Source organism: Carassius gibelio, chromosome A13 (genome assembly GCF_023724105.1).
Source record: "Carassius gibelio isolate Cgi1373 ecotype wild population from Czech Republic chromosome A13, carGib1.2-hapl.c, whole genome shotgun sequence".
In the NCBI taxonomy this organism is placed as follows: Eukaryota; Metazoa; Chordata; class Actinopteri; order Cypriniformes; family Cyprinidae; genus Carassius; species Carassius gibelio.
The window spans coordinates 9,425,450-9,440,845 of record NC_068383.1 but is presented as its reverse complement, the minus strand read 5'-3'; the positions used below and the strand labels follow the sequence as shown (position 1 = coordinate 9,440,845).

Here is a 15,396-nt window from a genome sequence, read left to right as displayed (position 1 = left end):
AAATTCAGCGTTATCATCTCAGGAATGAAAGAAGCTACATTTTAAATATATTAGAATAGAAGGTAGTTATTTTAAATTGTAATAATTTTTCACAATATTACTGTTTTTACTTTAATTTAATTACTTTAATTGAACGCAATATTGATGAACATAAAAATCTTAGTTAGCCCAAACAAATTTGCAAACTTACACATTCACAAAATAACCCTTTTATATGAGATTCCTGGTGTCGTTAAATATTTTAAGATAGTAAATGAATGCAGTTGTGGTCTGTTCCCTTTCACTTTAGACATTCACTGACATCCACACACATTTTTCTGCTCTTGAATGGAGTGTTACAACTTATCTGCCATATGCTTTCTTGCTAGAAAAGACTGATTTTGTTTTGTTTCTGCACAGATTTAAATTACTGTGGCACACACAAGCCCTGTGTAAATGGAGGCACGTGTCTGAATACAGAGCCAGATGAATATTTCTGCTCCTGCCCAGAGGGTTACTCCGGGAAAAACTGTCAAATCGGTAAGAAAGCTTACAAAAACTCTGACATAAGTTGTTATGTAATTCTCATTTTTAATAGAATAATCTTAATATAGAAATGTAGGAATGGTAAAAAATAATATATAGAAAAGAAATGCTTATCCCAACCTGTGATTTGAGTTTAAAAAGGTATAGCAAAATGGGTGTGTGTTTGTACCTTACAGCCGAGCATGCATGCATGTCAAACCCATGTGCAAATGCTGGGACATGTCATGAGCTGGCATCAGGGTTTGAGTGCCACTGTCCCCCAGGATGGGATGGCCCAACATGTGCTAAAGGTCAGAAGTCAATCACATTTTATTGAATCTAGATGAGGCAAACTGTACAATAAATGTATATATTATGCATATTTATTTTAATTTTCTATATGTTTTTTGTTTGTGTATGCACATTTCAGACATAGATGAGTGCATGCCAAACCCGTGCACTCATGGGGGGACCTGCTTTGATCTGGAGAATGACTTTGAATGCATATGCCCGCCACAGTGGACTGGCAAGACCTGCCAGATAGGTGAGACTTAGTGTGTGCATGAATTCATATGATAGATTTTTTTTACTGAAATCTACTGGGGGCCACAAAACAGTACTACGTTTAACTGGATCGTACATGTCAAAATAGGGGGCTGGATGGCACCTCTCAAATATCAGCAGTTTTCTGAGTGTACATATTGCTTGTTTAATGTAATGAGGTGTGTAACTGAATGTCACGCTTACATCTTACACCACAAATTACTCACAGTTGATTGTTTTACAGTGCATTTATGCACTTTGATTGATTTTTGTGAGCGCATGAGCATGTGATATGCCTGCAACTATGTATATATGTTGGCATTGCGTGCTTGTATGTTTATTTAACCTGAGTTTGTGGGTATGTACTGTATGTGTGTGATATGGAATTTCGTCCAAGGTTGTGTGGTCATGGCAGATAGCTGAATATTATCTGCAACCGGACCCAGGTGATTTAAGTAAAGCTATATATATATATATATATATATATATCAACGGGCCTAGCAACTGCCAAGACGGGGGCTAAATTTATCTTTTTGCGGGACTATATTAGAGTGATTATGGGGTGGAGAAAGACTTCCAAAAGGGGTGTGGTGGAAGTATTTTACTCCACTGATAGTGCTACAGGAAATGCTTAATAACCTGTAAACAAGCGCATTGTGGAATTGTAGCCGTGGTGTCTGGTTATAGAGGGCGGGTCGGGTTTCCCAGGTTGCACTCCGGTCTCAGGTGTGGAGCAGGCAGGGTTACCTGTGCAGGATTGAGAAGAGAGTTCGATTTCATCTGTTGCATAACATCAGTCCCATATACTGTAGCATACAACGCCACACACAACTTTTATCCGCTTTTTATACCTACTGTAGTCACCTACGTATACACATTAAACATTTTGTCAGGGTTTACCAAATGGGAGTTTGCAAGGGACCTACACATGATTTATTAGTTGTTAAATGTTAAAAAAGCTAATAATTAATGGTATTGAATGTAAAATTAAAATACTGCAAATAAATGGGATATAGTCCAATGTTCTGCATGTTTCAAAGTTATACTGCACATTTAATTATTATAATGATCAAATAAGAAAACTTTGGTAATTTACAGTTGTTATATATTGTGGTCTTTATTTTTATAATTTAATTAAAAACATACTACACTACTAGTAATATTCAATGTTATTATATAAACTATATATTATATATACATAAATATGATAATATAAATGTATTATAATTATTATAAAAAAATACCCATGAAAGACTGTATTATATTCTTTAACTTTAAGACTTTTCCAGGTCTAGAAATCGCACTTTCAAAATTAACCCCATTTTCTAAGAACCCCCGGTTCTATAAAAAAAAATAAACATTTAAACATTTAAATAGTTTATTTTTAGTTGCCTTATTTTAATGCTTATGTCTTATATAAAATCATTTTAAGTCATCTTGAGGCCTCCTTGGAAGTCCCCCTTGTTGCCCTCCTACTGTTTTGGGGGACTCAATGCGTTTATGAGAGAACATGAATGTTTAGAAGACCTTCATTTTATGAACTTCTGGTATGTGTTTTGGAGGTGTGATATAACTGATACTGTAGTAACAACACACACACGGGAAATGAAATGTAATGCTTTTAGTATAAAGTATCTGAATATCCCACAATGCATCATGGGAATCTGAGTTTTTATGTGGTTTGACATAACCGAGATCTTGAGCTTGGTGGTGGAGCTTGATCTGTCATGCTGTCTCTTTCTCCCCTCATCCTTCTTTTCTCTCTCAAACAGATGTGAATGAGTGTACAAGGAGACCTTGTCTAAACGCTTATGCTTGTAAAAATCTAATTGGTGGATATCATTGCAACTGCTACCCGGGCTGGGTGGGACCGAACTGTATTATCAGTCAGTATACAAACTCTATGAAGTCTACAAAGTATTTATCCCTTATACATTTCCCACTCTTTTTCTGCAAAGCAGCAAACGTTTGCTCTTCTTCCTCTTTTCTAATGCTGATTGAAGCTGCTTTGTTTTTCTTGAAGCAGAAACCCCTTTAAAGCAATAGTGCACCCAAAAAATGATCCAAACCCATATAAAATGTTGTCTTCCCCCGTACTATTAAAAAGGCTAAATTGTAAGTCATTATTCATTACGGCCAGTTTTGTTAACTGGATCAATTCATTCTTAGAAAAGATCGACTCAAATAAAAGATTAGTTCTGGTAAATGTTCCAAGAAAAGCATTCTGGTCTGTTACATTTTGCTCTGTTTATCACACCAAGTTATCATGTAGCTTCAGAAGGCCACTTTTATGCTTTCATTGTACTTTTTTTGTCTTTTTGAAGCTTGAAAGCTTCCTTTAATTGCATAGAAAAACTGACCAACAGTCTTCATGATTAATGCAGATAACAGAAACATGCGGTCGTTTTTGAGAAGCAGTGACCGTAAAGATGTATTTCCCAAAATTGATTTGTCTCTTACAACAAGTTTTCTCTTAATTGTGTATTCTGCTAATCTGCCTGCTCTTGCATGTCCAAAAGCCGTTTTGATCTTGTTTTCTTCTTTTTCTTTGTGTTTTTACACAGTTTGGACCAGAATGTTGTGCTGATTGTGTTGATTATTTTACAGATGTCAACAGCTGTTATGGTCAGTGTCAGAATGGAGGAACCTGTCAGGTAGGCATATGCCTGTTTTATTTGGCATGTCTATTTAGAAAATCTGGGTGGAATCAGTTGCACGGCATCCTCCACTACCAGCACTCAAAACAGTGCACAATTGTGTTTTTTATATATATATATATAATAGCAGAACTCAGTGAAATCAACCATAAACAACTTAAACTCAAAAGTCATACTTTTTATGGAGATTAAGGATTGCAAGATGTGCATGTTTCTTCTTTTCTCAAAGAATCAATAATATTAGATAAGATAAAAATAAATTAAATGGGTGTTGTTCTGTAAATAATTAAGCATATCTGTCCGTATGACTTATTTTCTTCTGAGAAATGTCTCGGGTGATATTTTTTTTTGTCTATAAAACAAAGGCCAGAATGGTTTGATTATCAGTATTCTTCAAAATACCAATTTTTGGAAAAAAGTCATTTCTTAGTTCAGTTTTGGGTGAACTATCCCTTTAAGAAAACACCATGTAATGGAATTTAAATTGAAGTTATCATTTCTTAGTTAATTGCTCCCTGACTTTTAAAAGCTTTCTTGGGCTTCTGCCTTGCACACCTGCAAATCATCTCCACCTGTGTTTTTGTTAGGATGGTCGTCATGGTTACATGTGCCAGTGCCAGCCGGGCTTCATGGGAAGACACTGCGAAGTGCAGCAAAGCAGGTGTGCCAGCTCCCCTTGCCAAAATGGTGGACGCTGCCGCCCGTTGGCCAATGGTTATGAGTGTGAGTGTCTATACGGATACACCGGAACCAACTGCGAGGTGAGGTCAATAATTACATACAAAGCACACAAAGACCTTTCTTTTCCTCAAGAGCTCATTTCCTAATTTCTCTGTCTCTTACTCTCTCTTAAGGTGCAAGTGGATCTATGCAGTCCAAACCCGTGTCAGAATAAAGGCCAGTGTCACTCTATGCAGGTAGATTTTTACTGCGCCTGCGCCGATGAATATGAGGGGAAGACATGTAGTCAGCTGCGAGACCACTGCAAAATCAGCACCTGCCAAGGTAAACAAATTACCTCACTGAAGTCCTGCATTGTGTTTCAATTAGTAGAGCACAGCGCTGTGTGATTCGCAAGGAATGCACTAGATATAGTTGCTGATATTACACTATGATGCCAATATTTGGTTAATTTTGTTTTGGATGGTGTTCTTTTTCCTCATTAGTGATTGACAGTTGTACTATTGCTGTGACAACTAATGGCACAGCAAAAGCAGTTTGGCACATCCTATCAAATGTGTGTGGTCCTCATGGGCGCTGCATCAGTCAGGAGGGAGGAAACTTCACCTGTGCCTGCCAACCAGGATTCACTGGGACATACTGTCATGAGAGTGAGTAATAGTACACACATCCAAACACAAGCCATGATTAAAGCTTTATAAGCAGTATGTACAGTACACAAAGCATCAATTAACGGGGGTTTCTTTCTAATTTCTCACTCAGATATAAATGACTGTGCATCATCTCCTTGTCAGAATGGAGGAACATGCATTGATGACATTAACTCCTTTCGCTGTGTCTGTCTTGATGGCTTTGATGGGCAACTCTGTGAGCTGGGTAAAAATATCAGCTCTACATGCTTAACTTAGCTGTTGTCTCTTAATAGTAGTGGAGCTCTAAACACATTTAGTCCCTAGATAGAGATTTATTTCCACAAAAATAATGATATTTTAAGTATTTCACATTTTTACGGTTTTGTTCAAATAAATGCAGTCTTGCTTAAATTTACCAACCTCTAGCTTCTTTCCTCAGTACAGTTTTCTAGCAAGATCTGACAATGCTGATCTGAGTCTGCTTTAGTTCAGGGTCTAGCATATAGTATATCACATAGAACCGCGATTGATGTATAATCTTCTCTTCAGAGGTGAACGAGTGTAACAGTGAGCCTTGTTTGAATGGAGGCATGTGCATCGATCTGCTGAATGATTTCTACTGTCGCTGCACTGACAACTGGAAAGGAAAGATGTGTAACTCACGTAAGGGAATTTATGTTTTAGTTGTCATTTCAGGCATCTAAATGTATGTATTAGTACCCAAAGTAAATTTGTTGTTACAGGAGACAGTCAGTGTGATTCCAGTACATGCGCTAATGGAGGAACATGCTATGATCATGGAGACTCATTCCGATGTGCGTGTTCCTCTGGTTGGGGTGGCAGTACCTGTAACACAGGTGAGATAGAAACCGGAACACCTCCTTGTTGGCCTCATTTAGACATTTATATTTTTCTGACTATCTCTGTCTCTCTCTCGATAGCCATGAACAGCTCCTGTGAATCTGGTCCATGTCTAAATGGCGGGACTTGTATTGGAGGGGGCAGCGTCTTTACCTGCATCTGTAAAGATGGATGGGAGGGGCCTACCTGTGCTCAAGGTAAGGCCACGCCCACTTATGAATTTCTTCTAACTCTCCCACTATTCCCAAAATATCTGCCAACTAAACCTTGTGGATGAGTAAATGTGAATACTCCCACGTGTAAACCTGCGATTGGGCTTCGGGGTGTGCTGGCCGTGATTTGCCCTGACAGGTCGAGTTCTGATATTTCATCTGGTAGTTCTGCCTTCATGAGATGTTTTCATTCTGTTTTCAGATGTCGATGACTGCAACCCTCATCCATGGTAAGTGATGCAACAGATAACATACGTGAAGTACAGAAGTACCCGTAAACAACTCACTCGCAAAACTTTGGCTGACCTTTTGAATCTGAGTATAGAATATAAATGTCTCTAAACCCAAACATCTAATGTGGGCAAGTAAAGGTGCTAGTTAATGCATCTTGGTAACCTGGTAAGATCAAGTTTGTACTCCTCAGATGCTGTCTCTCTGTCTCTCTCTTTCTGTAGTTATAATGGGGGTCAGTGTGTGGACGGGATCAACTGGTTTCGCTGTGAGTGTGCACCTGGATTTGCAGGACCTGACTGTCGCATTAGTGAGTAAATAAAAATGCAGATATCTCTGAATCTGATTCAGATTACATTTATATAAAAAATATTAATATTAAATATTAATCTACAAGTGGAATGTTTGGAAAACCTGTTTGAACACACATTTTATTTAGTGCAACTAGTCGAGCAAAAATTACACATTTCAACTTTAAAGCATGAAGAGGAATTCAATCTGTGTTATAAATGCATTTAAATGAAAATTAAATTTGTGAACAATTCACAATTCAATTCAATTCAAAAAAGTTTTTAGCACATAATTTTTTATCAAATATTAATCTTCCTGTGGAATCACAGACTTCTCTCTGGTGACATAACTGCATTCATATCTTCCTCAATTCAATCAAAAACCAACGAACTGAACTCCTCGTTGTGCATTTCTTTTCTTTTTCAATGAGCCATTTCACTCAGATGTATGTCACAATACAGAAGAATAGATCCGATGCTGCTTTTGGTACATTCAGACTTACACTCTGCTTCTTTCACTCACTCGATCTTAGACATAGATGAGTGTCAGTCCTCTCCCTGTTCGTATGGAGCCACATGTGTGGATGAGATTAATGGATTTCACTGTCTTTGCCCCATGGGACGAGCTGGACCACGCTGCCAGGAGTGTGAGTTGCCACTGACAGACCACCCTTCTCCTTTGCATTATGAGAAATGAAGTGTTGGAAATATTTTCTGTCTACTGTCATGTGAGTCCACCTTAACTTTGGCCAAACAAAACTGGACTAGACTAAATTGCCTGTTTCAGTGGCTTCAACAGGGGCCTGAAGTGGTACTGCATGGGATCTGACAACTTTTGTGTGGGAATTATTATTATTTTTTTTAAATATGCATTGAAACAAACAAACAAAAACAGCGAAATGTATGCACCTAAATGTTTCATTGTCCCTTCCAAATTAAAATGCATTAAGTAAAATGTTATGATTATTTATTTATTGAAAATTGATGGGATGGCATTTTATTATTTGATGCAGATTATTGTAGGATGGGCTTACATTGCAACATTCAGTTATGTACAGTATATAATGGAGGTCCCTGCTCCATATCACTGCATTTATTTGATCAAAAATACAGCGAAAACAGTAATACTGTGAAATATTTTTTACAATTTTAAATGACTCTTTCTATATTAATATGTAATTTATTTATATGGTGGCAAAGCTGAGATCAGTCTTCAGTGTTACATGATCCTTCAGAAATTATTCTAATACGCTGATTTTGTGCTTGTTCTAAATCAATATTGTACAAACCAAAATATTGTTATTTAGGATTTTTTGATTGATAGAAAGTTTAAAAGAACAGCATTTATTTTAAACATTATAAATGTCTTCACTACCTTTGATCAAGTCAATGAATCCCTGCTGAACAGAAGTATTAATAATAATAATAACCTCCAACGTTTAAACACTTGAAATGTTCATGATCTGATCTCTCTTTCTTTCACTATGTTTCTCTTCATCTTTAGTTATTGGCTTTGGAAAGGCATGCGATCGCTCTGGGTTGCAGGTTCATCATGGTGATCGCTGGGAGGATGAGTGCAACAGCTGTCAGTGCATGAACGGAAACATCAGATGTACTAAAGTGAGTCCAGCAATCTACCTCACACTGTGCTACTGTACTACTGTACTACCAATTGCAGTCACATGCAGTGTAAAATAAGTTGAAAAGGTGAAAATTCATTAATGAAATAATTTTGTTCAATTTTGTTTAATCTCACAAACATAACATTATATATATATATATATATATGTATATATATATATATATATATATATATATATATATATATTTGTATTATTACACTTGTACACTTGTATACACTTGTATTGAGACTCGAACCCGCAACTTATGTTACAATTATTATTATTTTTTTTTCATTATTATTTTTATTTATTATTTAGCTCTATGTAGATATAAATTTAAATTTAAGATTTGTTTAATTGTCACAACAGGTGCATTGTGGTCGTCAGCCCTGCTTGTTGCAGTCCGACTCTGATGAGCAACAGCGCCCCGTGTGTCCACTAGGACAGGAGTGTGTAGAGCATAATTTCCTGTCTTGCCTTCATCCACCATGCCATCATCTGGGTGTTTGCTCCACTCGTGAACATCTACAGCCCTTCAGCACCCGGTGCCTTCCCAACAATGGCTACCTAGATAACAACTGTGCTCGTGTCACGCTTGTATTTGACTCTGACAGTGTCCCGCAGGTACAGAAAGACAGATAGATGAAGCTCTTTATTTCAGATACAATTGATTTTTCCAATCAAAGTGTTTTGGACTTGTTTAACAGGGCACTACTGCTGAAGGTGTCTGCAGGCAGCTAACATATCTGCCAATCACACGAACCCTGGCCAAGGACCACACCCTTTACATTCTTTGTGACCAATCACCTTCCAGCCGAAATGCAGTGGAGGTTGCTATGGTGAGCTAACTTTCTTTAATCATCAGTCATTAAGATTACCTCATCTGCTCAGTACCAGTACTCATGTTCAGTCTCAGAGCCGCTAAGAAAAAAAGGAACAAATCTTGACATATAACATAAAAACACTTCTTGTCACCCGAGTTTTCTTGTCAGATCATAATTTTTTTTATTAGATGCTGTTTTTAAATGGCAACAAATGAAAACGTTTTACTTAAAAAAGTTGGGCCTTCAAGAAAACCAAGTCCGCAAGTTTCATGCTGACAAACACAACTGTGGTGACATTTATGTCTGCGGATCTCATAAAAGGATTTACTCTAAAATAACCTAATTGCAGTGTAAAACAGTGTGCATCAAAATACTGAATTTTTTTCATCCAACAACATGCTCTTCCTGAAAACATCTGTTTTCCTTCACTTTGAAGTGTTTATTTCTTTCTTTCTGTCTTGTCTCTCCTTTATAACATTTCCATGTCCTTCTTCCAGTTTGCACTTCTTTAAAAAACTTTAAATCATAGTCAAACAGCTTACAAATAATGTTTGTAAAAATGTGATAATCTGATAATCTAAATGTTTTTTTTCACATCAGAAATTCAATTTTAACCTTTAACATACCTCACCTGTCCTGCTCTACACACTCTGGTCTTTCTCTCTTTATCTCCTTCACTCTCTCTGAGACCACTGCTGAAGTAATGCAGACTCTTGGGGAAATGTCTGGTCTTCTACTACCTTAAGCCCTTAATGGCCAGAATCTTAGTTCTTCTCTTTCTGTGATGTTGTAATGCTGTTAAGATTTATGTTATAACATTGAGAGTTTTCTGGAAAAGAAGCAGGAACCTTTTATGGTGTGAGCTCTCAAAAGACTGTGCTTTGTTCTGAAGCCCAGCATTGGGATGTCCCCCATGAACTCCAGGGTGGTTATACCTTATTACCAAAGACAAATTACATGTGGCTGTCAATGAAATTTAAGGGAAAGGTGAATAACTTGCCCAGTCAGGTCTAAGTTCTTTCATTTCTTTTTTCCTTCCTCAATCTAAATTCCTTTCCTCCTATTTTATGCTCTCTTTCTATCTTTGTCATTCCAGTATGTCTCCATCATTCCTCCTTCCCTTTTCTCTGACTGTACTTTTCCTTTTTTCAGGTTTTTTATTTAAGTATGCTTTCTTATAAAACCAAAGTGAATAAAAAAGTAATATTATTAGTTCACAAAACTGTATTTCCAGATTCAAATGAGATTTTCCCTTGTTAGTTATCCTAATAGGACAGGGACTTTCTCATTGCTCGCTACATGATGAAATGTTTGTTTTATCTGTTTTATTTTTGTGGTTTAAATGTTCCTGGATGTCGTAATTTTTATTCCTGTGTCTGCCTGTTTCAGTAGTGAGGTTGTGTGTGCTGTGTCTCTTCCAATTTGGCTCTTAGCTTTTTTTTTATTTGACTAATATTCCACCATTGTGTACTGGGCCAAATTTTAAGGGCCAAATATCATTACATTGACTCTGTTGTTGTTGTAAGTGAGATAATTATGTAAATGTAAGTAAAACAACAGGACTATACATCTAAGAAAGGGCTTGAGTCTTTGTAAATTTTCATTTGCTCTTTTTCTTTTTGATTTTCGCAGTCATATGAGCAAAACACCGTTGTTGAGGGACGAGCTCAGATACAGGATGTAGTCCACTCCATCATTGATGTTCTGTCCAAACCTCACAACAGCACATTGCTGTTGGCTGTGAGAGAGGTCAGAGTTGAATCTCAGGACCCGCGTCCTCAAGTTGGTGAGTCAGATGTGTCTCTTTTAGACATCATAACATTAACGATTAACATAATAATTATTATTTAAACTATAGTTTAGTCGTAAAATTATTTAAATGTATATAGTATAATAACAATAATAATAAAAAAAGTTTGAGGTTGGTAAGATGTTTTCTATTTTAATTTATTTAAAAAAATTAATTTGGCAAAGCTGAATTTTCAGCAGCCTTTCCTCCAGGCTTCAGTGTCTCATGATCCTTCAGAAATCAATCTAAAATTGCTTATATTATATTATATATGATTTTTTTTATTATCGTGTTGAAAACAGTTGCTGCTTAATTCATTTATCTTTTTTTTTTTTTTTTTTTTTTTTAGGGAAACTGCTATACATAATTTTTTACTTTTTATTTTTGATAAAATATTAATTTCTTAAAATTAAAAATTAAAAAATCTTGTTTACACAAAATGTTTGAATGGTAGTGAATATGTTTTTTTCGTGTGTGTCTCTCTCTACAGGTTACCTCATCCCATTGCTGTGTGTGCTGTTTGTGGTATTATGGCTCTCATGTGTCATCGTCTGCGTGTGGTGGTTCAGAAGACACAGGAAAGCTAGACAAAGAGAGGACACGCAGATGGAGGAGAGCATCAACAACCAGCGCGGGACACTACTGAGCACTCACACACCTTACAAAGACAACACAGACCCGCTGCAGGAGAACAAGAACCTGTTTTACCCTCTGGATCGGATTGGAGACGGAGCTGAGCGAGAGGAAGAAGAGGAAGAGGGAGATGAAGAGAGCGAAAAAGGGGTGGTTCTGCATAAGTGCTCATCTCTTGCATACACTAAAGTGGACACAGTGTACACTATTCCCACTACAGCCCAAAATCAGCCAAAGAGGACACACTACAGCAGCAAAGACAACCGCTGCAAGAACAATGTGAACGAGCGATTAAGCGAGCACACAAAAGATCATTACGTATGAAAATAGCAGACGAACTGGAAAAATATTTTGGATAAGTATTTTTTTGCTGTCTGATCTGAAAGCTGCCGGGCTTTTCATTCTTTTTTCATTGTGTAGTCAAATGAAACAGAGATTTGTGTCACGAAAATGCAGCAAATGCGAAATTCAAAGAATGGTTTTCAAAATCCTTTTTTTTTTTTTACGCTTGCACTCACTTTCCTTGAAAAGAAGGACATTTTTACACAAAGCTGAACTTTAAGATTATGTTTGTGAACTGTGGCGAGACCTTTGACCCTTGGGGCTGAGGAGGAATCAACGATAGGCAGCTTTAAGGTGTTTTTGATTATGTCCAGACCTGCCCAAAGTTAAGTGTTAGAAGCCGTTAAATCTTCCAGAGGTACAGTATATATACACAAGTGCCTCACTCAACCGTCATGATAGCGCTTACCTTGTGTTTTTTTTATTTTTATAATGTTGCTCTTAAATGAATAGTTCACCCAAAGGAAGATTCTGTTATCATTTAATACTCACCCTCATGTCATTCCAAACCTGTATGAGTTTTTTTCTTTTGTGTAACACAAAGTTACATAAAAGTGTAGGAAGTCAGACAAAACTTTGGAGATTTCAAGCTTCATAAGGGATGAAAAGTATCATAAGAGTATCATAAAATTGCTAAGTTATATCACAAGTCATCTGGAGCCATATGTTAGCTTTGTGTGATGAACAGACCAAAACTTGCATAATTATTATTCACTAATATCTTACCTGCTGTTGGGCTTTTAACCATTGTCATTGAGTTTGAAAACCAGCCCATTCGGAGTTAAACTGGATCAACTGATTAATTGAAAAAGTGAATCATTTGTTCATGAATCAGACAATCTCTAGCGCTCTCATCAAGGAGATCAAGGGCAGATAGGAAGATATTATGTGAATAAAGACTGAAGATTGTCCTTCTCACAAATCTGTTGTATGACGTCAGATTTTCAAAACATATTTCATAATTACAGAGCTCGACAGCCTCAGTCCTCATTCATTTTTGTTAAACAGATATATGAACAGATACATATGGGTGAGTAAACAGTTTTGGGTAAACTGTTAAGTATAAAAAGCTTACTTTTTTATATTGAAATTTACCTTCTTTGGGAATTTGTACTCAGTCCAGACAGTAAGAGTATTCTGCTCTTGATGGTTATAAATGATTGCTTTAGTTTTTTTCACATGCTAGCCATATAAACAGAATAGTCATGATGTAAAGAATCAAGGGCCACTTCAGTCAACACACTATTGTGTTGTCCCAAAACACAGGAACAATGATTTTAGTTCTTCAATCACTGAGAGATAATTAATTAAATTGAAAAATATTCGTATGTACATATGTAAATAGACATAGCTGTGTATATTTGAGTTTAGTAAATTATGTGACACCTTTTTTTATCATTGTCATAGAATTATTACTTTTTCTTATTCTCTCCTTCAGTCGCTCTCTTTTTCAACAATGTCATTCCTTTTATTTATGTTAGTCAGAAAATGTTTTATATATAAATATGGAGAATGGCCACAGGTTGGTAGTCTATCTGTGGGGACATAATAAGAAATACTTTAAATGATAGATCTATTTTCATGTTAGAATAGATTATCTGTGTTGTTTTTATGACTTTCCTAATGAATGTCGACTAAGGATTGGACACGTTGACCTTGCTGAAAGAATGTTTTGCCACTGATCAAAAGCTGACTTCTTCTGAAGGTCTACAGTACTTCACAGTAGAAAGACTCAAAGACTTCAAAGAACTATGCTACATGTTTGAGTGGCACTTTTCTTTTCCTTTAGAAAAGTCCAACACTTGCATTTTCAAGCCAGTGTCAGTCCTGATATAATTGTGTTTATATTAGTGTCCCAGACTGTCGGGGTGTTAAGTTGGAAGTCTTTGGAAGATTTTTATTTTCTTAATGTTTTCATTGCACCATTGCTTGTCATTATGCTACAATTCAAAATGAACCACAAATGGACCAGAGTATTGACCCACGTCAAAGACAGAAAACACTTGAGTTCAAAGTGTATCTTCTGAGTATTGTGTTGAATATCAGATTATATATTTTTTTAAATGGTACTATATTACTATAATACCATTTTCCAAAAGAACAATATGAGTAAAGATTTATGTTATGTGAAATCCTCCCTTGTTTGGGGTGGCTGGGGTATTTTTCCTGTTCTGTCATATTTGATTGGGGTCAAATAAAATGCAATTACGGTTTTTTGGAAGGTGAGAAAAATTTTATCAGTGCATGTTGCTGTGGCTGAATGAAGGGAACAATTTGTTTTTTCATTTTCGTGTTTTATTTAGTGAAATGTGACAGTAAATCAGATTTACATTCTGAATCATGTCTCTCCTCTAAGAAAGTTTCATTATTATAATATAAAGGAATTGAAACACTACCATAACATGAAAGAAAGTCCATCACATTACTGGCTTTGATTTGTTCTGCATGCACTGATGGTCGTACTGAATCTGGCATTTCATTTGTTAAATCTGTCTGATTTTCCCAACAAGTATTTATTAAAGACTTTTGTACCTATGAGGTTTACAGTTTTACATTTGTGATGTCTTCATTTCTTTTTTATATTTAAAAGAAGACCCGAAAACACAAGCTCGCACCTCATCTGTCACCTGCTGACATCATGCATGACAGTGAAATCCACAGAGCTAGAGACAAATCCTCATGGAGTTGACGTGACTGATAACATAATGTAGGTTTTGTTTTGACTCAGTCAGAGTAACGATGTGTATCATCTCTCTTAAAGATTAACCTGTTCTAACTCATCCCGGGTCTCAGGGCTTCAATTTCCCAAGGAAAAGAAAGACACACCCACATAAAAAATTCCTCCATTTCTTTTCAAAACTATTCACCTTGGATTACCGGATCTTTCTGGAGGATAAGGCTGTAAGTAAAGCATTGACAAACAACCAGTAAAGATGAAAACAAAATTAAGCAACACAACTGATTTCAACATTGATAACAATAAGAAAAGTATTGAGAAGTTTCTTGAATGATTTCTGAAGGATCATGTGACACTGAAGACTGGAGTAATGACTGGTGAAAATTCAGCTTTGCCATCACAGGAATAAATTAGCTTTTAAAATATATTAAGATAAGAGTTAGTTTGCAATAATATATCAGTTTTTCCTGTATATTTATTAAATAATTGGCAGTCCTGGTGAGCATAATAGACATGCTTCAATACTATCTCACGACCAATTCGTACGTATTTTACGAGGTGGCTTATTCGTACGAATTTGTATGACCTCATTCGTACGATTTTATACGATTTGTCTAAATTCCAGTGACGGTTAGGTTTAGGGGCGGGGTTAGGTGTAGGTCATTCGTACAAATTCACACGAATTGTGCAACTCGTAAAATATGTACGATTTGGCAAAAATCTCATGAATTTGTACGAGTGTGGTCGTACGAATTCATATGAATAAGCCACATCGTCAAAAAAGTACGAATTGTCATGAGATCGGGTTGCGTGCTTTCAAAAAAACGAAAAAAAAAAAAAACTTTTGATTGGTACTATAGTTTACCCCGAAAATATTTTGTCAAAAAATAAGAAGTTC

At 36.2% G+C, this 15,396-nt stretch overlaps 1 protein-coding gene across 2 annotated transcripts in view; it reads left to right on the top strand.

Annotated features, from left to right (window-relative positions):
* The window catches only part of LOC128026053 (protein jagged-2), a 32,288-nt gene extending 17,915 nt beyond the window's left edge, over positions 1-14,373 (top strand). The window contains exons 7-26 of one of the 2 annotated variants that reach the window (XM_052612774.1): positions 400-519; positions 702-815; positions 935-1,048; positions 2,820-2,933; positions 3,655-3,701; positions 4,292-4,465; positions 4,559-4,709; positions 4,871-5,035; positions 5,148-5,261; positions 5,567-5,680; positions 5,761-5,874; positions 5,959-6,075; positions 6,293-6,320; positions 6,546-6,631; positions 7,145-7,258; positions 8,116-8,231; positions 8,603-8,857; positions 8,941-9,072; positions 10,690-10,843; positions 11,337-14,373. In XM_052612774.1, the coding sequence (XP_052468734.1) occupies positions 400-519; positions 702-815; positions 935-1,048; positions 2,820-2,933; positions 3,655-3,701; positions 4,292-4,465; positions 4,559-4,709; positions 4,871-5,035; positions 5,148-5,261; positions 5,567-5,680; positions 5,761-5,874; positions 5,959-6,075; positions 6,293-6,320; positions 6,546-6,631; positions 7,145-7,258; positions 8,116-8,231; positions 8,603-8,857; positions 8,941-9,072; positions 10,690-10,843; positions 11,337-11,803 (2,810 nt within the window). In that variant the 3' untranslated portion in view covers positions 11,804-14,373. The remainder of the gene's footprint in view (positions 1-399; positions 520-701; positions 816-934; positions 1,049-2,819; positions 2,934-3,654; positions 3,702-4,291; positions 4,466-4,558; positions 4,710-4,870; positions 5,036-5,147; positions 5,262-5,566; positions 5,681-5,760; positions 5,875-5,958; positions 6,076-6,292; positions 6,321-6,545; positions 6,632-7,144; positions 7,259-8,115; positions 8,232-8,602; positions 8,858-8,940; positions 9,073-10,689; positions 10,844-11,336) is intronic. The other variant, XM_052612775.1, reaches the window with a different exon arrangement.
* Positions 14,374-15,396: the final 1,023 nt, after the last annotated feature.